Source organism: Chionomys nivalis, chromosome 24, assembly GCF_950005125.1.
Source record: "Chionomys nivalis chromosome 24, mChiNiv1.1, whole genome shotgun sequence".
In the NCBI taxonomy this organism is placed as follows: Eukaryota; Metazoa; Chordata; class Mammalia; order Rodentia; family Cricetidae; genus Chionomys; species Chionomys nivalis.
Window position 1 is genome coordinate 41954208 of NC_080109.1, and position 27770 is coordinate 41981977.

The 27770-nt window shown below is 37.9% G+C and overlaps 1 protein-coding gene across 2 annotated transcripts; it reads left to right on the top strand.

The window, feature by feature from the left end:
* Positions 1-27525, top strand: Sec62 (SEC62 homolog, preprotein translocation factor). Of its 2 annotated transcripts, XM_057756887.1 has the most exons (9): positions 1-125; positions 6502-6610; positions 7463-7568; positions 17328-17532; positions 17956-18048; positions 19721-19781; positions 22110-22229; positions 26328-26762; positions 27361-27525. In XM_057756887.1, the coding sequence occupies exons 1-9, from the start codon at positions 90-92 to the stop codon at positions 27435-27437; spliced, it is 1242 nt and encodes a 413-aa protein (XP_057612870.1). In that variant the 5' UTR covers positions 1-89; the 3' UTR covers positions 27438-27525. The 2 variants fall into 2 exon arrangements, with proteins under 2 accessions (XP_057612870.1, XP_057612868.1); XM_057756885.1 differs by having other exon boundaries at positions 26328-27525.
* The last annotated feature ends 245 nt before the right edge of the window (positions 27526-27770 follow it).

Sequence of the window (27770 nt, forward strand, 5' to 3'; positions counted from 1 at the left end):
GGCCGCGAACCGCCGCGCTCTCGCGAGATTTACGCCACCTCCTCCCCGTCCAGGCTCCACGTCAGAAGGAACCGGGCGGAGCGGCCAACATGGCGGAACGCAGGCGACACAAGAAGCGGATCCAGGTAGCTCGACAGGAGCCGTGGGTCGGAGGCCTGGGCGCGCCGGGAGGCGGAGGGAGCGGGGAAGACGTCCGAGCGAGCGGGCGGCGGCAGGATGTCTCGGCGGGGTCGCGGCGCCGTGACGGGCCTGCGGCGGGGCGGTGCTGCCGGCCGCTCGTCCGCGGGGTCTGCGGGGCGGCGGGGAAGGAAGGGAGGGAGGAGGAGCGGCGCTCGGAACCCCGCGCCCGGCCCCGCGTTCCTGCGGCGGCGGCGGGCCTGGCACTGCGCGGCGAGACCGGCCTCCTCCGGAGCGCGGACGCGGGGCTCCGGGCCTCCCGTCCCTTCCCGTTCTTCCTGGCGCTGCCGAAATTCAGGCCACGGTGGCTGGGGTGGGAGGCGGCGGAGGGCGGAACCGAGGGCCGAGCCGCTGCTTTGTGCTCCCGGTCACCTGCCCCGGGCCCGGCCTGCGGGCTCCCGGTGCAGATGTTAGGTGGCGTCGGCCCTCCCCTCCCTCTCTGGAGTTCTTTTAACCGCACAGCCTACTGGACGCTCGCCGGCTTTCTTCCAGGCGACGCGATGTAAACAAACCCAGCCCGGTCGGTGCTGCGATGAGCTGGTGGCACCTTTGCTATGCCAGCTCGTCAGCCTCCTCCCTGCATACCATCCCCCTCAGCCCGCACGGATGGATGTCATCTGTGCATCTCTTCCCCGCAGTGCTCTCCCAGTTGTTCGTTCTTTGTTGAACGTCCATAAGGGTTAAATAGCGATGTGACGAGTGTGCGAGCGCCTCACGATCTCACCCAGAAACCCAAAGGCGTAATAAGTTGATGGCATGTGCTAAATTGTTAATAAAACAGTCACAAGTTTTCTCACTCTGTCTTTCTGTTCCTCGCTCAAGATGGCTTTTTCTTTTTTCATGTCTACTTGTAAAGTTTTATTGATTAATTAACCCACGGGTCTTTTGAACTATGTAAGTTAAAGTTGAAACCTTTTAAAAATACTGTGGGAAAGATACTAACGCTCAGTAAGTTTGGAATTTGGCTGCCATAACAGTAATTTTGAACAGGATACAGAAGGGAATTAGAGACATATTCCAACTTCACATAGGTCTTTACACCAAAGTGTCAAGACAACAGCAGTTTCTAATTCTGCTGTTCCTGGGCTTTTGAAATTCAGTATTGCGGTCTAACATGGACAGTTATTGTGTTACAATTTGTTGTGAAGTTGTTGTTGTTCCTCCTGTACTGCCCATATTTACCCCTGGCAGTACAAATTTGTACTTTTTGCTCCTTAATACACATTATTTTACAGCTTCATCTGCTCTTCAATATTGTCATAAAGGTAATAATGTGCTTTTTAAATGGCTGCTCATATTTCAGCTATGAACTTAGGTTGAACAGGAAAGCAGGTGAAGAGGCTTATAGCCCTCTAAGGTGGGGGCCACTCAGACGTCCTGGACTTGTTTGTACTCCAGCTCCACTAGTTAGCAAGGGCTTGGAAGTTTTGTTTTTTTTTTTTAACTTCAACTTCTGCTTTTGCAGGGATTGTTTATCTTAAGAAAACTCTTTGTAGAGTTGATATGAAAACATTAAGTAAATGAATGACTTATTAAAAGTTATTAAAAACTGCTTGGTACATAACCTCTTTCTTGCCCTCCTTCACCAGAATAAAGAAATTGGGTTAGGTTATATTGATTTTTGTTAAGCACTCCTTAATAAACTTAAAAATATTTAACAGCCACCTATTTGGTAAATTAACCATTAGGCTGTAAATTATATGAAATATGGCTGTTTAGTTTGTTTGAGACTCTAGTTATTAAAAGTCAGCTTGGTATTATGAAATTAAAATTTTTTTCTTATTCTCTACTTTAATTTCTATATGGCAGTATAAATGTTTGTGGGAGATCTGACTTACCATTGTTATACAGCCCAATAATTTTTAATGCTCATCTTTTGCTTATGTGTGGTTATATGTGCAAGGGTCCAGGTGCCAACCAGTGGACGCCAGAAAGGGGTGTCACCTCCTGTGGAGCTGAAGTTACAGGCCTCCTGACAGTGGGTGCTAGCATCTAAGCTGAGGTCTTCTGGACAAGCAGTACGTGCTTAACCACTGAGACATTGCTTCAGCCTCTTCCATCTGTCCAAGGAGGGCATTCCTCAGTTCTTTTATTCTTGTCAAGAATCAAAAGCTCTCATATTGGCATAACTTGAGATTAAAAGATCGAGTGTAATGACTACATTCAGAGTTTGTTACAGGAAAAAGCATTTGTACACTAACTGTAGAGTTTCCTGTTGTTACTTGATGGTTTTATTTAGAAATGATTTTTAAATAGATTCTATTGATCTTGAATTACAGCGACTTTCTTGAATTACAGCGACTTTTTTTGGGAGGGAGGGATGTTTGATACAAACACTTAAGTTGAGAGTTTTGTTTTGTTTTATTTTTGTAGCAAATTCATTTTCTTTTTTCAAGACAGAACAACTTTGGAATCTGGTTCCCCAACAGAGTTGGAAGCACGGGAACTGTATTCACATTTCTTTCTCAGACTCAGATCAGGTCACTTAAACTGTGAAGTGAGCTTATATGTTAATTGATGTTGTGTTGTAGAATTTGAGCAACTGAGATTCTCTAATGAAAGTGATGTCAAGCCAAAATAATGAGATATTTAAAAACAAAACGAAATAATTATTTTTAGGAAATACAGTAACTTTATAGATGAACAAGGCACTAGAAGCATTGATTTAGAATTCTAGTATCATGAGATTTAAAAATGGAAAAGGATCTGATAGAACTTATTCGGAATTCTCTGTCCTCAATTTAGTCTCAGGAGATGAGATGCCTCGGGGCAGAGGCATGTGCCTGATGGCTTGAGTTTGACCCACAAGGTGGCAAGAGAGAACTGATCTCTAGAACTGTCCTGACTTTTCTACTTGCACATGCTATCTCTCCTCCCTCCCTCCCTCCCTCCCTCCCTCCCTCCCTCCCTCCCTCCCTCCCTCCCTCCCTCTCTCTCTCTCACACAGAGAGAGAGAGAGAGAGAGAGAGAGAGAGAGAGAGAGAGAGAGAGAGAAATACATTCAGCCCGTAGTAGGCTTGGAGCTTACTGATCTCACCCTCATTTTACTGACAAACTGATGTCCAGTGAGGTTGTTTGACTTGAACTAGGATTGCCTTTTAAGTTAGTAAAATTAGATTTAGAGTAATCATCTAATTCCCATCCTATCAGTGATTAGAAAAATAAGTTTTGAAATACTTTAATCCCAAACTATTTTACAAATATATGCTTAATTTTGTGTATACCTGTGTATCTTTGTGGAGATATGTGCACCTTTGTGCAGCTGAGGACAGAAAAGGGCATCAGATCTGGAACTGGAGTTGCAGGCAGTGGTGGCCACCCAGGACAGGTGCTGGGAAGAATGCTAGTGTGTGTCCTAACTGCGGGGCTATCTCTCCAGTCCCCCCAATTCTAAATATAAAATACTTTAGCAAAGATTTAGTGTCACTTATTCCTGCTCAGAGAATCATTCCATCTAGTATTCCGCTTGTATATAGAAACTAGCTCAACTTAGAAATCTTCAGATGACTTTTGTATCTAAGAACTTGTATAACCTCTGTAAATTATTTTTGTTCTGCCCATCTGTTTCCCTGGCAGTAAAATCCTGACTTGCCATGGATTTATATGCCTCATTTCAGGAAAGAAAAGAAAAATGTTTGGAACTGTTCAGCCAGACTCCAGGTCTGACTTCTTAGGACCTTCTGAAGGAAAAGATAGAACCTCTAAATCCAGTCCTCAGTCTGAAACTTCATCCTCTCCCCCACTGCAGCATGCAGGGTTAATAAAGAATTTTGCAGTATATAGTAAACCTGTTGCCATGGGAACTATAAAAGAAGCAAATTTTGGAGAGGGTACTGCTATTGTTAGCTTACAGAGCTCTATGACTTTAAGCAAATAATTTATTTAAGATCCCCTCTAGTTTTCAGAATATCTTCTGTTAACCTGTTTGCATTTTCTGTAATGCAAATTGCTGATGCTACTGTCTTAAGGCAGTCTTTCTGATACTAAAACCCCAGCAGGTGCTCCAAATGATACATTTTCATGAAGAGCTGTGCGCAGTAACTAGTATGAGTTACTGATACTTTAGGAGAGTGCTAGTAGACAATTGAATTCTGTGTCCACTTGAAAAAGTTTCTCAGTTGTTACTTTTTCTGATTCTTTCTGTCCATTGTTGTTTAGTAGTGCCTTTACCAAGGAAAATATAGAGTTGGGAGGAAGTCGATTAACTTCATTGTTAAAGTGAAATTTAAAGAATTTTTGCAGATACTTAACAGTGTCTGACTTGCTATTACATAATCAACTTTTCTGGGTTTTTATGTCTTGATATTTAATCAGTCAGGAAAATAACACATTTATCTGTGCTAATGGTTTAATTGAAGGTTCGTATATGATGCCCAAAGTCATGATTGTTCTCTAGAATCACCTTTTTTACGCATTTTCTGTTTTTGAAAACTTAAAAAAGAAAGTACTTTGAGCATATTCACCCAAGTCCTCCCAGATCCCTTTGTACCTCCCTACCCACCCAACTTTGTGTTTCTATTTTACTGAGTAACATAGAAATCTGATATTTAGTATCTACTCATTTCTTTTATTTTTTTTTTTTTTTATTTTTTTTTTTTTTGGTTTTTCGAGACAGGGTTTCTCTGTGGTTTTGGAGCCTGTCCTGGAACTAGCTCTTGTAGACCAGGCTGGTCTCGAACTCACAGAGATCCGCCTGCCTCTGCCTTCCGAGTTCTGGGATTCTGGGATTAAAGGCGTGGGCCACCACCACCCGGCCCTTCATTTACTCTTTACCATTAATCCTATGTACTCTACATTTGAAATATTTCAAATAGGTATATTTCCTTCTGATTCTTAGACTAGTATCACGTCACATTTATTTAACTGTTACCATAGTCTCCTAACTACTTTTCATATTTTTCCCCTATTCCTTTTGCCTGCAATCATAAAAAATCATATTTGTTGCTTTCCTATTTGTGTTCTGTTGAAAAACATAGTGACCTTCTGCTCCATATGGAATAAAGGTAAAATTTCTCAGCTTGCCTTAAGGACTCTGTATTCTCTCTGTACAAATTTAGCCTCCTAGTACATTATAACCAGTCTCATTAAAGTCAAGTCTTTGCTCATTTTCAGCTTCATTGTTTATGCTGTTCATTCAGTGTGCTCAGGGCTTGTCTTTCAAATTCAAGTTCTAAGACTCTGTGCACTGAATTTCACTTCTACTTTGTATATTTCCAAAACATTTTTATTATCATTCCTTTGGGAAAACAGCAAGTGCTGTTGGGGCATTTATGTAACAAAGCACAGATATCATGCTGTCCTAATATATAGTGTAATATCCAAAGATTATAGGTTAAACACTCAGGAAGTATGTATTTGATTGAATGAATGCCTTGAGGCATAGTTATTTAATCGGGCTTCCTTCCTTTGATTTCAAATCAAATTCATCCTGGTAACAAGTTACCAGTTAAATGGATAAACTTTTAAGTTAACAGCAGGTGCAATGAATGAGGAAAAACATTTAATAGATGTTGTTGGTATTATAAAATAGAATTGGTTGAACTTTTAATTTTTATTGCCACGATTAATTATATGGTGGTAGCTGAATCTGTATAGAAATTTGGGGATAGATACAGAAGAGTAGACATAGGAAAGGATACAGCAGATTCTCCAAACTGCTCTGTGTTACTGCACTACCGTCAATAGCAATGTCCCTTTCTGCATTTCTCTTTCCGCCTGTCTTATTGGTGAAGAGAAAGTCCCAGACATCATCTGTGTCCTGGGGGAAAGGAAGGGACTCAGTGCCAGTCGTCAGCACTTCAGTTCTTCTGGTCACTGCCTTGAGAAATTTTACAAACTCAGCCATTGATCAAGACACATAGCTTTGACTGTGTTTTAACATTTATTTATGGCACCTGTTTCTACTTACTGTGCCATGTAGGCTGTAATTATTGGCAGCATCTTATCTTTTCCATTATTGCTTTGTGAGTATTGGAAGAAGCCATACAAATGAAGGAAACCATATAAAATAGTGACTGTACTGGAAAACAGCCTAGTGATCTGTAATTGAAGGAAACATATAAAATAGTGACTGTACTGGACAAACAGCCTAGTGATCTGTAATTGAAGGAAACCATATAAAATAGTGACTATACTGGAAAACAGCCTAATGATCTGTAATTGAGGCAAACATATAGGGCGGTTTGTACTTAGAAAATGTTGTGAAGAGTGTTCAGTTTTTCTTTTGAATGTTAGCAGATCTGCTCCACAGATGTGCACATTACTCTGTAGAGCTTGAATTTCTCAAGTACATAAGCACACTAAATTAATATTCCTATGTTGCAGGAAGTTGGCGAGCCGTCAAAAGAAGAGAAGGCCATAGCCAAGTATCTTCGATTCAACTGTCCAACAAAGTCCACCAATATGATGGGTCATCGAGTTGATTATTTTATTGGTAGGATTACATCTCTAAAGTCTCACTACTATGCTATGAAGTTCCCTGAATTAGGATGTGTAAAGTTAGAAAGAGCTTGCATGTGTGATTATTAAAGCTGGGCGATGGGCATGTAGCAATTGATAATCGTTTTTCTTTATGATTGAAAAGAAAAAAGATAAAGTGCTTTATAATTTTGTTGGAAATTTTAAAAATAAGATTTATTTTCAGTGTTTGTATGAAATACTACCTTTTGTTCGATTTTGTTGATGATTACATGGAACTAGCTAGCTAGTACATTGTTCATATATATTCATTTAACCTCATAAGCTGATATCATCTATAATATAGCCCAATAACTTATAGTGATTGTATTTTTCTGTCTTCTCAGTTACACTTGCGGGTTTTTTTCTTTTTCTTTTTTCTTTCTCTTTTTTTTTTTTTTTTTTTTAATGTTTTTCAAGACACGGTTTCTCTGTAGCTTTGCAGTCTGTCCTGGAACTAGCTCTTGTAGCCCAGGCTGGCCTCAAACTCACAGAGATCCGCCTGCCTCTGCCTCCCGAGTGCTGGGATTAAAGGTGTGCGCCACCAACTGTCTTGAATTTCTTTATACAGAAGGAATTCCTTCTTTGTTACAGACATTTTCCCATTAATTTATTTTGTTTTGAGTAATATTATTTATTTGCCAACATTGCTGTGGAGATGCTTATTAATATGTTTCATGGGTTGGCCTTATAAAAAACACTAATGGTAGTCATTAGACTTAATAATCTGTTCTGTTTTATTCTTGTTGTCAGAATGTTGTGTTTATAAAATGATTTCATTAGACATATTTATGTATACTGAATTTTAAATAACAAATTTCTTCTGTAGCTTCAAAAGCAGTGGATTGCCTCTTGGATTCAAAATGGACAAAGGCCAAGAAAGGAGAGGAGGCTTTATTTACAACCAGGGAGTCTGTGGTTGACTACTGCAACAGGTGATGTTTCTTGATAAAGCATGACAGTTAATATGTCAGCTGTCTCCATAGTGCTGAAGCCTCTCAACTCCTTTTGTTACTAACCATGATGAGCTTTATATGTGACCTGGATTTTATCGGTGGAAATATAGTTGTTCTTAGACTGACAATATTTTAAAATGTATGTAATTTGTAGTTATGTTCTTTTACTGTTGTATATTTGTTAGGGCTTCTAAATGAAAAAATCAAGAAAAAAGCTTAAACATGTCTACACTGAACAAGTTCTGTGTAGAAAATGGTCAGAGAAGGTTTTTTTCCAGGGTTGGCTATTAACTCTGTCAGCCTTAGCTGTTAGTGGCTTTACTCTGGAATAAGCCAAGCTTCCTTCCTGTTTCTAGTAATTGCTAACACCATGTTCCTTCTAATAATCAAACAGCTGCACTGTCCTCGCAGGCTCTTCTTGAAGATCAGGATGAAGTGTGCACCCCTTGGTGCCGCACACATTTTTCATTTAGTTACTTTTCTTTGTAAAGAAACTTGTGGTAAAGAATTTATACCTAAAAAAGCAAACCAAATTACCTTCCTCTTTTTGTTTAATATTTAAAAGAGTATACTTACTAATCTGTATTAGCTAAATTTTGCTTTATGGTACCAAAGTTTAACATCTGAGTATTTGATATTTTAGATTATATGTTTGCATGGGAGGTACGTACAGCACTTAATGATGACAGTGCTTAATAACCCTTAATAAGTGCTTAATAAGTATCCACCATCCACCAGTGTAGTGGTGCATGCTTATAATCCCCCATTGGAGAGCTGGGGGCAGAAATACCAGGAATTCAAGGATATTCTTGCCTACAAAGTGAGTTGGAGGCCAGCCTGGACTACTTGAGATCCTATAATTAAAAAAAAAAAAAGGAAAAAAAGATAATATTATTCATCTGAGAACCCTCTTTAAAAACTGTTAAAGTTAATATTTATCAAATATTTCTTAAATTTCTTAGTTACTGAATGACTGGAGATGAGTAATGAGCATTTCAGAAACAAGTTTTATTTGGGGAGTAGGAGTGATCTAACAGTGATGCAGTTTATGTTTACTGTCTTGTGCAATGATTTGTCTGATGAGAATTTCAAAATACAAACTTCCTTCTCTGCTTCAAGTTGTGTGTGTGTACACGCAGGCATGAGTGTGTGTGAGTAGTATAGAAAGTTAAGAGCTGCAGGAACTGACACATAGCAGAGTGCAAAGCCTCCCTGAGGTCAGAAAACAGAGAGTAAAGCTCGAAATGGAGCCTTCAGGTCCCTTACTCTCCATCCTTGCAGCGTATCTCCTCCAGCAAGTTCATGATGCATTTATTGGAGCAGAAGTTAATCTGTGTCACCTGCCAATATTATTACTAAGGATATTAAATCTGTGAGCCTAAATATCTCATCAGGAGAGCAGCTAGTATTAATTCATATACTGTGGCCATTTAGGAACCTTAATACATTGTTATATGAAAAGTTCTAAAAGATACTGAAGCTGAAGAGATGGCTTTGGGGTTACCTTGCTGCTCTTGGTCAGGAGCCCAGTTTGTTTCCCGGCACCCACGTGCCAGATTATGATCCTCTGCTACTCCAGTTCCAGAGGATCTGTTACCCTTTTCTGACCTGTGAGGACACCGAGTGTACACTTACAGTACACTTACATAGTGCAGGACACTCGACATACACATAAAAAAAATCTTTATAAAAAAAAAAACAAAGCCGGGCGGTGGTGGCGCACACCTTTAATCCCAGCACTTGGGAGGCAGAGGCAGGCGGATCTCTGGGAGTTCGAGGCCAGCCTGGTCTACAAGAGCTAGTTCCAGGACAGGCTCCAAAACCACAGAGAAACCCTGTCTCGAAAAACCAAAAAAAAAAAAAAAAAAAAAAAAAAAAACAGATCTGGAACTTGGGAGAATGACCTAGAGACGAACTCACTTTGAATTGCTAGTTCTTCCTATTCATGTTCAGTTGTTTGTGTTCTTTCTGCACTAAAATAAAGGGCTGGACCTAAGATGGTATCAGCCACTTCTGATACAACCATAAAGTCCTCCTTATGACCAGTTCTCATGGGTTCCTGCTCAGCTGTAGAGGAAACCACAGTAAGACGAGTCCAGTTTCATTTCTAAAGCAGCTAAGTAAAGTCTGAGGGGAAATGCCAGGTCGAGAAATTCTATGCTAGCATTTTTGGTATATTGTCTTATTTTACATGTTTGGGTGATTATGTTCTGTGTGTACCTGGTACCTGTGGAAGTTAAAAAAGGATATCAGATTCCTCTGGGACTAGAGCTACAGATGGTTATCAGCTGACATGTGATTGCTGGGAATTAAACCCTAGTCCTCTACAAGAGTAGCAAGTACTCTACACTGCTGCGTCATCTCTCCAGTCCCTATGGCGTAGTTTTTTTAGTATATATTTTATGCATAAACAACCCACAATCTAGTATCTTAATATTTTCTTTACTCTTAAACCCATAGAGTAACATAGTCAGTAAAATGCCAATAAACAACAATTGTACTTACCATATAATACCAATACAAAACAAAAGATGACTATGAAATTGGGTTTATGATTCTATCGATGCAAAACCTTAAATACAGATTGTAGCATTAAGACAAGCTTTCATCTTATACCTGAGGAGATGTAAAGGATTTTTAAATTACTTTAAATTTCCCTTATTCTGGTTATAATTCCTTCATGATAAAGAAAACTTCCTCTAGAAAAAAAACCCGTGATAGCAGATTTGATAAATAGCTAGTATTGATGGGCGGCTCCTGGGCAGTAAAAACTATTACATAAGAAACAGTAGAAGGATCACAGTGCTCTTTTATTCTTTTTTCACTTTTGGTAAATATGAGTTTTAGATTTCAGGCCATGGAAATATTAAAGTACAACATAAACCTTTGCACAGGTAAAGTGTTAAATAATTTGACCAATGTCTGGGTAATTTGAATCTGATTGGAATTCCCAGATGCTTCTTTCTAGCTGATTCCAATGCACTTTTCTAAATTAGTCTCCAGTCATACACGTTTTAAAGGATATTTAGTATTTCACTTTCCAATGACCTCACATAACATGTTATGATAGAAATGATCTTTATAGTTATGGGTTTCTGAAGGGATGTTTACATATTATATGCACTGTTTCTTCATTTGCTGTTAATAAAATGCTACCAATCAAATAAAATATTCTCTTTGCTCTTATTTGTTTGCCACATTTCTTCTCTAATCTGGTCTTTGTGTGGTGCTAACTTGCCTCTTTCCCTGCTTGATTCTCTTTTCGCTCAGGTCCCCTAACCCACATTAACCTTTGTTATCTGTGGTTCTCTGGCTCTAAACTCACAAGAGATCCTCCTGCTTCTGCCTCCCGAGTGCTGGGATTAAATGCCTGAGCCACCATCCCCCGGTGATTTCAGTGTTTTTTAATGACTGAGTAACATTCCATTGTGTAAATGTACCACATTTTCTTTTTCCATTTATTCATCACTGAACATCAAGATTATTTACAATTTCTGGTTTTAGAGCAGCAATAAACATGACTGAGCAAGTGTCTCTAGTAGAATGAAACCTCCTTTAGGTTTATGTCCAAGAGTGCTGTAGCTGAATCTTGAGGTAGATTGATTCCCATCTTCCTGAGGAATGGCCACGCTGATTTATTTCCTTAGTGACTGTGCAAGTCTGCACTCGTACCAACAGTGAAACTGTGTTCCCTTGCTCCACACCCTTGCCAGCATGAACTGTCAATTGTGTCATTAATCTTGGCCATTATGTTTGTTGTAAGATGAAATTTCCAAGTAGTTTTGATTTGCATTTCTCTGATGATTAACGGTGTTGAACTTCTCCTTAATTGCTTCTTAGCCATTTGGGCTTCTTGTTTTGAGAAATCTGTTTAGATCTGTACCCCATTTTTTAACTGGGTTATTTGTTTTCTTGATGTTTAGTTTCTTGAGTTCTTTATATATTTTGGTTATCAGCCCTCTGTGGGATGTGTAGTTGCTAAAAAATCTTTTCTCCATTCTGAAGCTTGCTGCTTTGTCCAGATGACATTTTTTGCTGTGCAGAAGCTTCTCAGTTTCATGAGGTCCCATTGTTGATTATAGTGCCAGTGCTATGTTCTGTTCAGAAAGTAGTCTCCTGAGCCAGCGAGTTCAAGGCTACTCCCACTTTATCTGATTCAGTGTATCTGGCCTTATGTTGAGGTCTTTGATCCATTTGGAGTTGAGTTTTATGTAGGGTGATAAGTATGGGTCTGTTTGGGTCCTTGTACATGCTACTGTCCAATTTGACCAGAACCATCTATTCAAGATGCTTTTTTTTTCCCCAGTGTGTATTTCTGACTTATATATCAAAAATTAGATGTCCATAGCTGTATGGATTTATGTCTGTGTCTTCAATTTGAGTTTATTAACAGACATGTCTGTTTTTATGCCAATGCCATGCTGTTTTTATTCCTATAGTTTACAGTACAATCTGTGGTCATGGATGATGAGACCTCCAGAAGTTCTATACTAGTCAGAATTGTTTTGCCTATCCTGGTTTTTTGTGTTTCCGTGTGAAGCTGAAAATTTTCTTTTCAAGATCTGTGAAGAATTGTGTTAGAGTTTTGATGGGGTTTGCATTGAATCTGTATATTACTTTGGTAGGATGACCATTTTTACTATTTAATCCTACTGATCCATGAGCATGGGTAAACTTTCTATCTTCTGATATCTTTTTTTAGCATCTTAAATTTTTTTTTATTATATAAGTCTTTCATTTGTTTGGTTCAAGTTACCTCAAGATACTTCGTATTATTTATGACTATTGTAAAAGGTGTTTCCCCAACTTCTTTTTTAGTCCATTTGTTATTTGTATATAAGAGGGCTACTGATTCTTATGAGTTAATTTGTATCTGGCTACTTTGCTAAATGTGCTTATCAGCAGTAGGAGTTCCCTGGTGGACTTTTTAAGGTCACTTACTTATACTGTTATATCATCTGCAAATAAGGATCCTTTGACTTTTTCCTTTCCTGTTTTCATCCCCCTTGGTCTCCTTCAGTTGTTTTATTTCTTCAGCTGAAACTTCAAGTACTATATTGAGTAAGTGTTGAGAGAGTGCACAGCCTTGTCTTGGTCCTGATTTTGGATTGTTCTTAGTTTCTCTCCATTTAAGCTAATGTTGGCTGAGGGCTTGCTGGGAAGTGCCTTTATTAGGCTGTGATTACATGCTTGGCTTTGTGTGGGCAGCCATGCTGGACAAGCAGCAGAAGCAGCAGCCCTGCTAGGTCTGTGCCCTTCTGCAACTTCTTATTGAGGAATTTTGTTGTTGTTGTTAGATGACTGAGAAAGGTTTTTCCACAGAGTAAATAGAAAACTGAAGACACAAAGTAATGATGTAGAGAAAATTCTAAATTGCTGTAATATTACTTTATAGTTAATCACATTGCTATTTTGAGCAGAAGTTTAATATGTGGACATCTATAATCTAATAAAATTTGGGTTTTCCCATTAAAATTTTATATTTCCAATTAAATATTGAGTGGTAATATATACAAAATTAGAATATGTCTTCTATACTAATTTTTCAAAACATTCTGAAGTAAAAGAACATTCTTATTCAAGTAACTCACTAGCCTACTGCTTTTAAATTTCCCTTTCTATTTACAAGTAGTAATCATTAAAGTTTCGTTTTAAATTTTTCTTTATTTATACATTACCAAGCAAATACAAATAACATTTATGGGGGGGGGCAGTTGGAACAGTTTCACAATTGGATTTAAATATCTGCTTCTGAGCAAGAATAGGCCAGATGAGGAGATCTTGACATTTGCAGTGTAGGATGCCCATGAGCTAGAATTAATTGGGTAGCACAAGGAAACCCATTTAAGCAAGAAAGAGTATAGATGCCCCAGAAGTCACAACCTAATGACCAGAACAAACTAGTCACCTGGACAGAAAGGGCAACTGTACTAAACAAGGGATACTGAGCATGCTGGGTTGTACACCAGGGAGGCATAAGTAGCAGGGTGAATAGTCACCATTAGGGATGGAGGACTAGTTATATAGCTTCTAGATTGTGCTGTGACCATTGTATACCATATTTCCAAGGCAAGAATGAAGAATAATGTCAGGAACTATGAAATCAGAGCATGAACTTTAAAAAGATGGTGTATAACAATGGAAAGAACCAGATGGTTTCTTGGGTAGGATAATAATGGTAGGAAGAAAAAAAATAAAAAGATTGGCTTAGTATGGGATCAGCTAAGCTTCTGAAATTGTTAGATAATTGAATGAGATCTGTAACATGGAGGGTCCTGCTTGTTGTTGTTTTCTGTCCTGCCCGGTGCCCCACAACTGTTTAGCTCCAAAGAAAATCACACATAGGTCTCCATAAATTATAAGCTGATTGGCCCATTAGCTCTAGCCTCTCACTGGCTAACTCTCACATCTTGATTAACCCATTTTTCTGATCTATGTTAGCCATGTGGCTCAGTACCTTTTTCAGTGAGGCAGATCACATTCTGCTGCTTCGGTGGTCTGAGCAGGAGTGGGAGGAATCAACTTCCTCCTTCCCCAAATTCTCCTGTTCTCATTACATCATTTCTACTTCCTGTCTGGTTTTCCTGCCTATATTTCCTGCCTGGCCAATCAGCGTTTATTTATAACATGATTGACAGAATATAGACAATTCTCCCGCACCAGAAATCTAATTTTTCGTGGTTTAAGTCTAAGGAAAAAGCAAACTTATAAATAATCCAGTAAGTTAGTAGATAAGTGCTATTGACAAGATAGCAGGAAGTGAAAGGTATAACACGAATTCTAATTGATCTTAATGATGAAAACTCAGACTCAGCTATCAAGGGAAAAGCTGAAAGATCTCTAAGCAGAGAGGCCAGTCGCTAGAGTTACCTCTACCAGTGCTCAGATAGAAGGGGCTATCCGTCCTGTCTGTGGGAATCCTCTAACTGCGAGCTCAGACTGAATCCTCAGACTGCATCTGAGCTCCTGTCTCCTGCATTATATTCATCTCTCAGTCCAGCCATTATCACTCCTGTCTCTACCTCCCTAGTGCTGGAATTAAAAGATCACCTTTGTGTGAGCTCTGTTTCTCTTCAGACAGATTAACCATCTACCTCTGTCCCCTGAGTGCTGAGGTTAAAGGTGTGTGCCACTACTCACTGGCCTCTGTGTCTAACTAGTGGCTTAACTCTGTACTCTGATATTCAAGCAAGCTTTATTTGTTAGATTACAGACAAAATATCACTGCAGAAAAGGGATGAAATGGGCATATGTATTTTAAGTCAGTTAGGTTGTAATTCAGAGAAACCTTGAAAGGAGTCAGAGTGAAACCAGAGCTCATGCCTTTTAGAGGAAGGATATTCCACATGGTGGGAACAGTCTTTGAAACGGCTGGCCTGGGAATGCAGTGTTTGCCTCATACACTTCACAGTGTTTAGATTCTTTGTAGTAGGAGGAGCAGTGGGCTGCATCCTGCCACCTGACTGGCTACACCCAGGCCGGTGGGCTGCTTGTCATCCCAGCCACCCGGCTAGCTTATGCCCGAAATAATTACACAGAAACTATATTTAAACACTGCCTGACCCATTAGCTCTAGCCTCTTATTGACTAACTCTCACATCTTGATTAACCCATTTTTATTAATCTATGTGTTATCACGAGGTCGTGGCTTACCGGCATGAGTCTAACCAATGTTCGTCTTGGGCAGGAGAAGCATGGCGTTTGCTACACTGCCTTTTTCCTCCCAGCATTCTGTTCTGTCTACTCCGCCCACCTAAGTACTGCCCTATCAAAAGGCCAAGGCAGTTTCTTTATTCAACCAATGAAATCAACACAGAAAAAGAAGAACCTCCTACAACATTTTCCCTTTTTTTGTTTAAACAAGGAAGGCTTTAACATAGTAAAATTACATATAATAAAACAGTTATCAAGCAAGAATTACAGTTACAATATTTATATCTATTTTATCTTTTATCATAATTAAGGAAAACTATAACTATATATTCTTTATCTCCATCAAAGACTCCAGAAGGATATAATATTACCTAAGTAAACAGGAAGTACACTGTAAGCAGCTTCCAAAACTCTAGAAATGACAGAGACATCTCGCTGCCTGGACAGTCACCCAAAGTTTTTGTTGTACTGTTGGGGCATCCATCTTCAGCCTACAGGCCTATAGTATCCAGCAGACTTTTTCATGAAGCAGAAATTTTAAAGACAGTTTAGCCACTTTTTTTGTGTGTCCTGTAGAATGTCTCATAGACTCTTTCATGAATCAGGAACCCCAAAGGATCATCTCACCTTTAGGCAAATTCAGCAGTCCTCTCTCAGCGGGTTTTTCATGTCCAGTTTATGTAACAGTCCAGGCAAGAGCAGTTTCTTGCCCAAAAGGCTAACCAACTCCATATGGAGCCTGTTCGATGCCCATCTTCCTCTTGAAGTAGCTGGTGCTGCCAGGAGCAGACGTGTCTCATTGTCATTAAAAACCCTAAGTTGTTAAAACATTTTAAATGCCATTTTTGTAGTCTTTGAAAAATATAAAGAATGCCTATCTAATTGAAATATATCTCTATATATCTAGAAAATCTAACATGACTACAAGCTTGACTATTATTAATGATTATCCATTAACAACCTATATTTCCTAATTATACATGACATTTTTTAAATGAACTACCCAAATCTGAATACCGTAATCAAGATCAGAAATACATATATACATATAACAAAATTGACCTTAAATTTATATCACTAAAGCAAAATCCATACCAATGCAAATTATTCATATGTATATCATATCCCCCTTTAAATGTAAAAGAACATTTATAAGCAATATTTGGGAATATGTTGGGCGCCATTCTGTAACATGAGGGCCGGCTTGTTGGGGTTTCTGTCCCACCCGGTACCCCACATCCGGCAAGCCCCCCAAAAAATATCACAGAGGTCTCCATAAGATTATAAACTGATTAGCCCATTAGCTCAGGCTTTTTATTAGCTCTTGTAACTTATATTAACCCATTATCCTTATCTATGTTAGCCACATGGCTCGGTACCTTTCTCAGCGGGGTAGGTCACATGTTGCTTCTTCTGTGGTCTGGGAAGGACTGTGAGGAATGGGCTTCCATCTTCCCAGAATTTTCCTGTTCTCATTGCCCTGCCTCTACTTACTGTCTGGTGGACCTGCCTATACTCCCTGCCTGGCCAATCAGTGTTTATTTAAAACATGATTGACAAAATACAGACAATTCTCCCTCACCACTAGATTCTTGGTGTGAGAATCCTTGTCAACGTGCAGGACTGTCATCTTAGTATATGTATTTAAGATACTTTATCACAGCAGTAGACTTAATGATGAAGTACATGTCGAGAAACAGCCCTCCATAAGACAGCTGGGAAGACATGAGTAGTACAAAGCAGTCGTCAACAGAGATTCCCATGTTGACATTTCTTCAATAAACTATTTTCCCTTTGATTCTTGTGTTAGAGACATAACATTGAGAATGAGTCTTAATTAATGTCATTGAGACTGTCACAGAGACTATGCGGTAAGTCTCAAAGCAGTAACGTCCCTTTTTGTATGCTTGTTCTACTTGACTGTATTTTTCCATAGTCTTACTGATGATAATTTCTTTTATGAGTTGCCAGTTCATATCTTCCTTTGCTCATTTTATTTGGGTCTTGATATTTTTGGTTTTTTAAAAAGTTTGTGTCTTTGTAATCCATGGGAACTGTAATACTAGAACTGTCACTTTCCCACAGGCTTTTAAAGAAACAGTTTTTTCATCGGGCCCTGAAAGTAATGAAAATGAAGTATGATAAAGACATAAAAAAAGAAAAAGATAAAGGAAAATCTGAAAGTGGGAAAGAAGAAGATAAAAAGAGCAAGAAAGAAAATATAAAAGAAGAAAAGACAAAAAAGGAAAAAGAGAAAAAGAAAGATGGTGAAAAGGAGGAGTCCAAAAAGGTAAGTTTCCTGAAGTTAAATTAAAACTTAAAAAGTCACTGTGGGGGCTGGAGGGATGGCGCAGAGGCCGTTCTTCAGGGACCCAGTCAGTTTCCAACACCCACGTGAGGCTCATAACCTCTGAACTCCAGTTCCGGGAATGTCTTCTGGCTCCCTTAAAAGCTCTGTGTGCACATGTTGTAAACAGAATGCAGGGGAAACATCCATACACAAATTTAAAAAGTAAAAATCATTTGTACATGTGATCTTTAATTGGCCTATGATCATAAAGCTTTTACAGCCGCATGAGATAACTGTAGGGCTATCTGTAAATACTGATCTCAAGGATTTTTATTAGTGTTGAAATCGTCAGATTTCTCCCCTCATTAATGTTACAGTGTTTGCTGTCTGAAGCATTTATTCTATTCACCTGTCTGTTCATAGGAGGAAACTCCAGGAACTCCAAAAAAGAAGGAAACTAAGAAAAAATTCAAACTTGAGCCACATGATGATCAAGTTTTTCTGGATGGAAATGAGGTGAGATTAGAATATTGGGTTTGAGTATGATAAAACGCCAGTTTTTCATAGAAAATCTTAGAAATATATTTGATGCCATCACTATGAAAAGAAATAATTTAGAAAAATCTAATACTAAATTTAAGTACATGAAAGTAACTTTCAAAAAATTCACTTTTCTAATCTAGATTTATAAGAAGTTAGAATCAGATTTGACTCGCTATGAGTGATGTGAAACCTGAAATTACGATCGCGTAGTGTAGAGCAGATGCTGGTCTCTTTCTCACTAGTGTAGTCTAGGGGTGAGGAGCACAGGCCTGGAGCTCCATGGCGGGCCTGAGATCCTCCTCTCTTTTCCCTGTGTTAGAATCTTCTGGCCAAGGTGCCTCTTGATCCATGAAGACCATTAACCTTAAAACTACATCCACAGAGAGAAGGAATGAGAGGCACGTTTATTCCTTTTCAGCAAACCATCTTATAGATGCACACTTGGATTTACTGATTACCTGAAATAAAGTCTTCAAAATGCACTTTTTGTACTAAGGGTTTAATTTGCCCAGTCAAAATGCAGAGTTTCTATTATAGAGAGAAGCAGCAGAATGGTTCATGGGAATCACCTACTGTTTCTGGCTCTTCAACGGTCTTTCATCAGACACAGCTCCTGAGAGGCCTGAAATTTTCAACATTGCTAATACTTTGTTCAAGGACATAGTTCCATTCTGTTTTGTAGTGAGATTTATGTGGTGATGGCCTTGCATGAAGGCTGTTATGATAGTCACTTGACTATTACAAAAATAGTAACTATGTCTTAGCAGCTGAACTGATGTGAATTTCAAGATATATTCTTTCTTAATTCACTGATACCAATTATCAAATATGTAAAAAACAGTGGCTCCTAGGGCTCTCTGTTTGAAATTCTGCAATGGGAAGAGCTTAGATGTCTTGAATTTAGCGTTGAGTACATCAGTATGTGCCAGATGCTTCACAGATGCTGGAAATGGTGTAAAATACAGTGCAATTCTCTGTAAAGAATTTTAGAGTCCACTAAAGACATAGGCACCTACACATCTTTCTGTATTCTGTATAATGTAGTAAGCATTGCTGGTTACCAGTTAGGTAGGAGACGGTAGACACCTGACGTAAGTCTTCAGAACCCACTGGCAGATTGCCCATTGTACCAGGAAGGAATTATAGGTCTGTCCTGGAGGAAGCAGGCTGAACAAAAGGTGAACACTTGTCATCTTGAAAAGGTTAGTTTGTTTACACACATACCCACACACTCAAGAAACACCATGTCTTCTGGACTTTTAAAATTGGAAAATGTCTTTTTAAAATATAGCGGTTTAGGGTTTTATTTAGTGGTGAATAGCAAAACTAATGTTTATGAATCTAATTCCCAGGGAATATGTAAACAGTATAATGAAGGTTGAGTTGAAATCTCAAGTGTTAGAAATATAAGTAAATCAGAAGAAAAACAATAAAAAGTTTGTTCAAAATGGAAGAATGCTGTACTTTACAGAAACTGAGAGCTCAAACTAAGACCCTTTTAATGATTGAGTGTAGTTTTGATCTTGAAAGAAGTTCTTCAGGTGTTAGGAGATTGGGGTGCCTCCGAGGAGCTACAGTGTGGAGTACACTTGACTACAATGTGACTGTAGAACTTTTAAGCACTGAGGTTTCTTGATTCTTCTAGGTTTATGTGTGGATCTATGACCCAGTTCACATTAAAACATTTGTCATGGGATTAATTCTTGGTAAGTAGGCGGATATAAGTAGTTTTTCAGTGTAATCTAGAGTTTAGAGGGCAAAGTGAAGCACCCCAAAGGTAAATATTTCTAAACTTAATACAAAGTAAGAACTGTTTAAGAAGATACTTTACATATAATGAGAATGTAAGTAATAAGCTAAAATTGTTTGCAACAACTAAAACAAATCTGTTTAAGAGATTAACATGGTAGAGCAGCCTGGTTAAATAGAGACAGGTGTAGCCACACTTAGGAGGAAACACAGGGCCAGTCTTTGTGAGTAAGACTTGATTTTAACAGTGAAGTAGCGAGGACTAAGGTTACAAAAGGTATCAGTGAAAGTGCGAGGGGAGGGAGGACACACTCCAACAATCGATGGCACATATATCAGGCAGTTTGACAATACTTTTCAAATTGTAGGTGTAAATCCCTTGACCCTGTACGTCTTGCAGGAATTTATCCTGTATTCACCCATTTTGTGCCCACAGTTAAGCACAGTGTGTGCCCTTGTTTAGTATTTTAATCCACATACTTCAGACTACATTTAAAGAAAACAGTCTGGCAAATAACGTTCAAATTTTAAATGTCTGTATCTTTTGGCCTACCAGTTACATTGAAAGGAATTCACTGTTGTGCTTTTCAGTGTTGTTGGGTTTTGTTTTTGTTGCAGTGCCTGGGATCAAACCCAGGGCTTTTTATACATGCTAGGCCAGCACTTCACCACTGAGCTACATCCCCCAGCCTAGAATTCATTCTGTTATGTAATCCCAGTCATGCAGTATACATGTGCGAGTATATTTGCAGTATTGTCTCTTACCATGTAAAACTGAAAGTAGTTCAAGTTTCTCCGTAGAAGAATGAAATAATGGCACTGTAATAGAATTTCATGAAGCTTTTAAAGATTGAAAAGAGAAAACCACCAAAGAGAGAATTACCTAAGTTCATTTATTTAGAAAAGGTTATTTGTAACTAATTTTTATTGTACATAAGCAGTCTCTAGAAATAGAAAATAAGCTTGGTAGTGTTTACCGCTGGAAGGTGGAACAAAAACTGAATGATTTAATCTTTACTATAGCCTTTAACTCATTTTGTATATGGGTGTTAAACTTGTACATGTATTTTTTATAGTTTAGGAGCAAGATTGGGTTTGAAAAGATTATTAAATAGCAAAAACAGATACTAGTTAAAATATGATTGGTCAATAGATTGCTATAGGATCCCATTTAGAGGAACTTACTATAAGAACTGAAACTTAATTAAACTCTAAAAGATAGTTCTGTTGATTGCTTGCAATGTGGCAGTCACTTTGTCATTAATTCCCTCTGTATCTCATTCTAATAGGAACAGATATATTTTTTAAATATTTATTTATTATATATACAATATTCTGTCTGTGTGTATGCCTCAAGGCCAGAAGAGGGCACCAGACCTCATTACACATGGTTGTGAGCCATCATGTGGTTGCTGGAAATTGAACTCAGGACCTTTGGAAGAGCGGGCAATGCTTTTAGCCTCTGAGCCATCTCTCCAGCCCCATAAGAACAGATATTTGCCAAATACAAGGTAAAATAGCTTTGGGAGGGTTACCTAGCTCACACACGAGAGAGCAGGAATTGGAATTCTCTTCTTAATGGTAAAGACCTAATGACCAGGCTACTCATTTCCTAACAGTTTTCCCTCAGGTGCTACTATAATTTCAGAAAATAGATAAATAAAACTAGAGGTTCTTGTATAGAGTGTCCCTAACCACTCTGCCCACCCACCCCACCCCCCTTTTTTTGATAGTCTGTGAATCTGATTCCCCTGGGAAGGAATCTTCAGAATTTTGAGAGTCGAGTATTGTTTTGTTGTTGTGGGGTTTTTGTTTTGTTTTTCAAGATAGGGTCTTTCTACATAGCTTTGGCTGTCCTGGAACTCGCTGTGTAGGCCAGGCTGACCTCTAATTCACAGAGATCTGCCTGCATCTGCCTCCTGAGGACTGAGATTAAAGGTTTGCACCACCACCTCACCATCTAGCTGTTTGTTTGTTTTTTTAAAGCTTCCTTACTCTTAATATTAAAAAAAGCTTCAAAGTGACAAGAGTTTTAATTTAAATGCAGTAATTTTTATAATAAATGTAATATGTACTTTGGTCCATATTAACCTAGTTTAAGAACAATATAAAGTGAAATTGCTGATAATTCATTTTTATGCAAATGGTACTTTTTTGCTTCAAGTATTCTTCAGTTTTCCCCCAAAGAAAAGAATGTGTTCATTGTTAATTGTAACCAAGCCATTAAGATATTTGTTCTAAAACTTTTAACTTTTTGTATGTAACTTTGTCATTTCTTATTCCAGTTATTGCAGTAATAGCAGCCACCCTCTTCCCCCTCTGGCCGGCAGAAATGCGAGTAGGTGTCTATTACCTCAGTGTGGGTGCAGGCTGTTTTGTGGCCAGCATTCTTCTCCTTGCTATTGGTAAGTGTTTAATAATGCTGATTTGGCTGTACGTAGGTGTTGAGCACTTAGACTTTAACCTGGAGTGGAGCTCCAATGAAGTTTAATAGCAAATAGCAAAATTAATACAGATGAAGTCCAGAAGTGTGACCCTCCTTTCTAGGTCAGATCTCAGAGCTCAGACATGATTACATTGACTCTGACTGGGATTTGCTCTATCTTTTCAAAATTTGATCTTTTATTAATACTGCATTTGATTAATGAACATAAACCTGTAAAGTATAAAGTATAAATATATATATATATATTTGTGTGTGTGTGTGTGTGTGTGTGTGTGTGTGTGTGTGTGTGTGTGTGTGTGGATTTAGGGAATGATTAAATCAAGTTAAAATATCCATTGCCTTGTTTAGCTATCATTTTTGTGTTGAGACATTTGAAATTTACTCTTAGTTATTTTGAGATATATATTACTATAATTTAATCTGCATGTAGTTATGTCTTAAAATTAGCTATAATGAAGATTTATTTTTGCAGTGATTGAATTATTAGTAGATATTTGAGGTAAATGGAGTTTGTATTAAATATTTAAGTTCAATTCATGTATTCAGTTAAGTGATTCTGAACAATTTGTTTGCCACTTTAGGGGCAATTACAACTTTTCACATGGGTACCAAAATTAATTCTAGATAAATTAAGGAACTAAATTACTAAAAACCAAATAGGAAATAAAAGTGAATGTTTTTTTAAAATTCAAAATTATTGAGATCTTTCATGCCTTTTTTAAAAGACAGGATCTCATTATATAGACCAGGCCAGCCTCAAACTCACAGAAATTTACCTGTTTCTGCCTTTCCAGGTGCTAGAATTAAAAGTATGTGCCACCTCTCCCAGCCAAGAGTAGTATTCTTTTATAGAAAAATAAATCACCCACAGTATTGATGTAGTTCCTGTTGTTGAAAGCTACAACACTAAACTGGATGCATATTTCTGATAGATAGTTCATTTTCATTTCTGTAAAGCATCGTTACTATAGCCCTAAACAGCTTTCTCTGTTCACACTTTCCCCTGGTCACCAGGGTATCCACATGAACCATGGTGACAGGACCCTCCCCCCGACACACACATTTCATCTGTGTTCCCTGACTAAATGCATCCCTTCCCACCTAACTTTCATTTTTTTCCTTCTTCTAGCGTAGTCACCTTGAGAAAACTCGCTTGCTGCTTCTGCAGAAAGCACAGCACAGTTGTAGGCCACGAAATAATAATCAATCGTATTAAACAGGTAACTAGTGTCAGTGTGATGCCTATATCAACGAGAAAAGCCACAAACTTTGAACTCACATTTAGATACAATAAATCAATCTTACTATTTGACCTGACTGTCAAACCAGTGAAATTTACAGAAATTCCTTGCAGTTTTTCAGCAAAGGGTTAACTCTACTGACTAGATTTATTCTAGTTGCTATATTTTAATTAAGCCATAGTCACTATAATTTATGTTAGATTGTTTTGACCTTTAAAATGTTTCTGGAATTTGGAAAATATTTTTCCTGTATATATATATATATATGTAGTTTGGATCAGATAGTCTTGCAAGTTAAAGTTAGAAACAAACCGTTGTACATGTAATTACAAATGTTAAGACAAGGTCTTGTATCTTGAGGCCAAGCTATCATCAAAATTGCTCTATAGCAGAGAGTGACCTTGAATGTATTACCCCGTTTCTGCATCCCAGGGGCTGCCACTATGGGCACACATCACCATGCCTGGTTTTATGTGGTACTGGAAAATAAACCCAGGGGTTCTTTCTGCTTGCTAGGCAAGCATTCCATCAACTGAGCTAATTCCACCCTCTGAATTTTTCTTTGAAATAGTTTTAATCTGTGACCCACTTACAAATCCAGTGGTATAGAATTGTTCAAAAGTCTTTTGGTGTTTTTCAATTTGCATGGTTAAATCACCACTTAAGTAAGACTGTGGCATTTTTCTAAAATGTAGAGGTTTTACTACAAGAAATGGTAGGATGGTATATGTTGTACTTTTTCTGTGGTTCATTTTTTTATCTATTGCCATATAAAACTGGAATGTTAGAATTCTTCTTTGTGTAGTTTACATGTCATAAGAAGTTCAGTTTTATTTATAACCTTTCTATAATGCTTTTTCTTCGATTTGATAAAATATTTTACCTGTCTTATAACTCTGTGAATGAACTAAAACATCACAGTTGTATTTGAAGGAAAGAATGTGTTGCCTCTTTAAAAGTTGCATGCTATTTTTCCCCCCTTTGGTTTTTCGAGACAGGGTTTCTCAGTGGAGCTGTGGAGCCTGTCCTAGCACTCGCTCTGTAGACCAGACTGGTCTCAAATTCACGGAGATCTGCCTGCCTCTGCCTCCCAAGTAGGGGGACTAAAGGCATGCATCACCATCATTACAGCTTCAAATATACTTACCTTCTTTGTATCATAAGTAATTCTGATCTGCAGTATTATTTGATATATTTTTATTCTCATGAAAATAAAAATACTACTTTATAAGAAAAATTATTTATAAATACTGCCTTATAAATTAAGGCATAAATAAAAACCATTGTCCTTTGATTTTTCCAAAGCACTATAATGAAAAAAACATGGATCAACTATTTTGTAAGCTTTCTTTGAAATAGTTATTTTTAATTTTAAAGAGAATGGAACAATACAAAACTGTTTACCCTAGTACATTTGTATAATCCTTGTGACCTTTTAAAAAAAGAAAGAAGCCAGGTGTGGTGGCACACACCTTTCGTCCTCACACTCAAGACAAGAGGCAGGCGGATCTGAGTTTGAGGCCAGCTTGATTCTACGGAGCAAGTTCCAGGACAGCCAGGCTACAGAGAGAAAGCCTCTTTGGGGTAATAAAAGAAAAAAAAGATAAAAAAAAAAATCACTAATCTGTACACCATTGGTAAATAATAGAAAACCATTTGAAATACTGAGGTGTCTAATAATAATACACCTGATAATTTCAGCCAAGCATGATTAAAAAACACTGTGATCCCAGCTACTTGGAAGACTGAGGCAGGAGGTCAGGGCCATCTTGGATTACATAGCAAATCACAGGCTCTGGACAATTTAAAAGGGTTGAAGATATAGTTTTATGTTGCTTCGCTGATAAACTTTTTAAACTGTCCGGGATTCAAGCCCAAGTACCAACCAAAATAACAAAAAAAAGAGTTTCTTCATACACCATGCGTTTGAGCAGTCTTGCTGTGTTAGCATTATGGTTTCCTGGGGTTTCTTTGGTTGTTTCTTGTAGTTTTGAGATAGAATCATGATGTGTATCCCAGACCTGGCCTCCAAATGCTAGGATTTCCTGCCTGCACCCTATACCTAGTTCATATTTTAGAAATATAGAATTTTTCTTAATATTGAGGGAGTTGGTACTTAAACATAATTGGCCTAATTAATAAAACAAGAATTCAGTGATAGAAATTTTCTAACCTAAATTCTTCTTCCAAGGCTAAGCTATCTTGTAGACGAATTAGCACATGCTTTAGCTTCAGAACATATGTAAGGGCCCACTGACTTGTTCACACATATTTTAAAATCATAAATAATAATATTTCTGTATATGGACTTGTTCAGCATTATATTTGCTTTTCTAATATATTGTATGTTGAATGTAGTTAAATCTTTTAATCAAGATAAGTACATAAGTACCAGGAAGTAAGGCATTTTCCTTTTTACCAGTTGGTTTTTGACAGATTATTCATGACTCTTACTCTTTCTTTGCACTCACTATGATCTCAATGAATGCTTCAACTTCCAACTGACTACTGTGTTTCCTGAAGTAGATCACAAAATGCATAAATCATAAGTGTGTGTCCATGAAACAGCATCCATATTTGAAAAAAAATAGAATTTTTTAAGTGTGTCACTACAACATTTGTGCCCTAAGTTGAGAGCAGAATACTCTGTTCTTATAATATTCTCATCTGCTAAGCTAGTCTGATTTTAAATTTTCATCTATATGATGCATAAATGTGCAAATAAAGCTAATTATTGTCCCAGTTTCTTATTCACAAATTTTTACTGTTGTTGATTCGGTGCTTAATTTATTCAGGAGAAACTTTTCTCCCCACAGCTCGCTGCATTCTGTTCCTCATCATCTGGCTGATAACTGGAGGAAGGCACCACTTTTGGTTCTTGCCAAACCTGACTGCTGATGTGGGCTTCATTGACTCCTTCAGGCCTCTGTACACACATGAATACAAAGGACCAAAAGCAGACTTAAAGAAAGAGGAGAGATCGGAAACCAAAAAGCAACAGAAGTCCGACAGTGAGGAAAAGTCAGACAGTGAGAAAAAGGAAGATGAAGACGGGAAAGTAGCACCGGGAAATCATGGAACAGAAGGCTCAGGCGGAGAGCAGCACTCAGACACGGACAGTGACAGGAGGGGAGACGACCGGTCCCAGCACAGTAGTGGGAACGGGAATGATTTCGAGATGATCACGAAAGAGGAACTGGAACAGCAGACAGATGGAGATTGTGATGAAGAAGATGATGACAAAGATGGAGAAATGCACAAATCTGCACATGAAAAATTATAATCTGACGAATTTGGGGACTGAATAAGTGCAGCAAGTTGTGTTTTCTACGTTGGGTGATCATAATGTACACGTGGCATTTGTAGCATTCTTTAAATCCATTTTCTGAAATGTATTTGACATTCAGTTAAAGTCAGCCTTTTGTTTTGTAGAGCATTGGTACTATTGGCACAGTCTAAAGCCATTACTAATTTTATCCATCTGATAATTTTACAGTAAGTAGGCCTCATTTTGATAGTTATCAAAGAAATATTGTCCACAGTGACATTTAGATTAAGGGCATTTTTGATAGTTGTATGGCTTTTTACTGTTAGACTAATGGAAATCACTAAAGAAACTGCAGCATTTCAAATTATGCATAAATATATAGCCATTTTGCAGTTTCTTTACAATGAAATGCATAAACTCATTGTTCTTGGTAGCTATGCTTTTGTTTTTCTTCATAAATTATACCAGAAAATTCCTTTTTAAGATTTTGAGTTAGCAGGGATCAAGAACATTTTGTGGAAACAAACCAGCTAGTAACAGTGCAGCAATACTTTTAATTTTGCTACAAATTCTCCTTTTCCAACTTAGGAAATCCAAACTGAATTGTGCATTCAATCCAGAGAAAGGTGGTCATCTCCAACACAGTGAAGAGCACTGATTAGAAGACGAGGGCTCTTCCTTCCTCCCATCTCCTTGTCATAAAATGTATTCTGTACATAATTTAAAAATAAAACATTTTATTTTAACTGTTACTTATTATTTAGACATTTCTCAACACTTAAATTTGTAAAACAACAACCATGTAAGGTCTGTTTTTAGAGTTTCAGTAACCCACAGGACATCTGATCTTTCCACAGCAGCTTCAGTCGTGTGCCAACATTCCATGTGTTTAGTGCGAGTAAAAATGATCCTTATTTTAAATAAGAACAGACTTAAAGCAGCTGTTTGTACGCCTTAATGTTCATTTTGATTTATTTTAAATCTTTACATT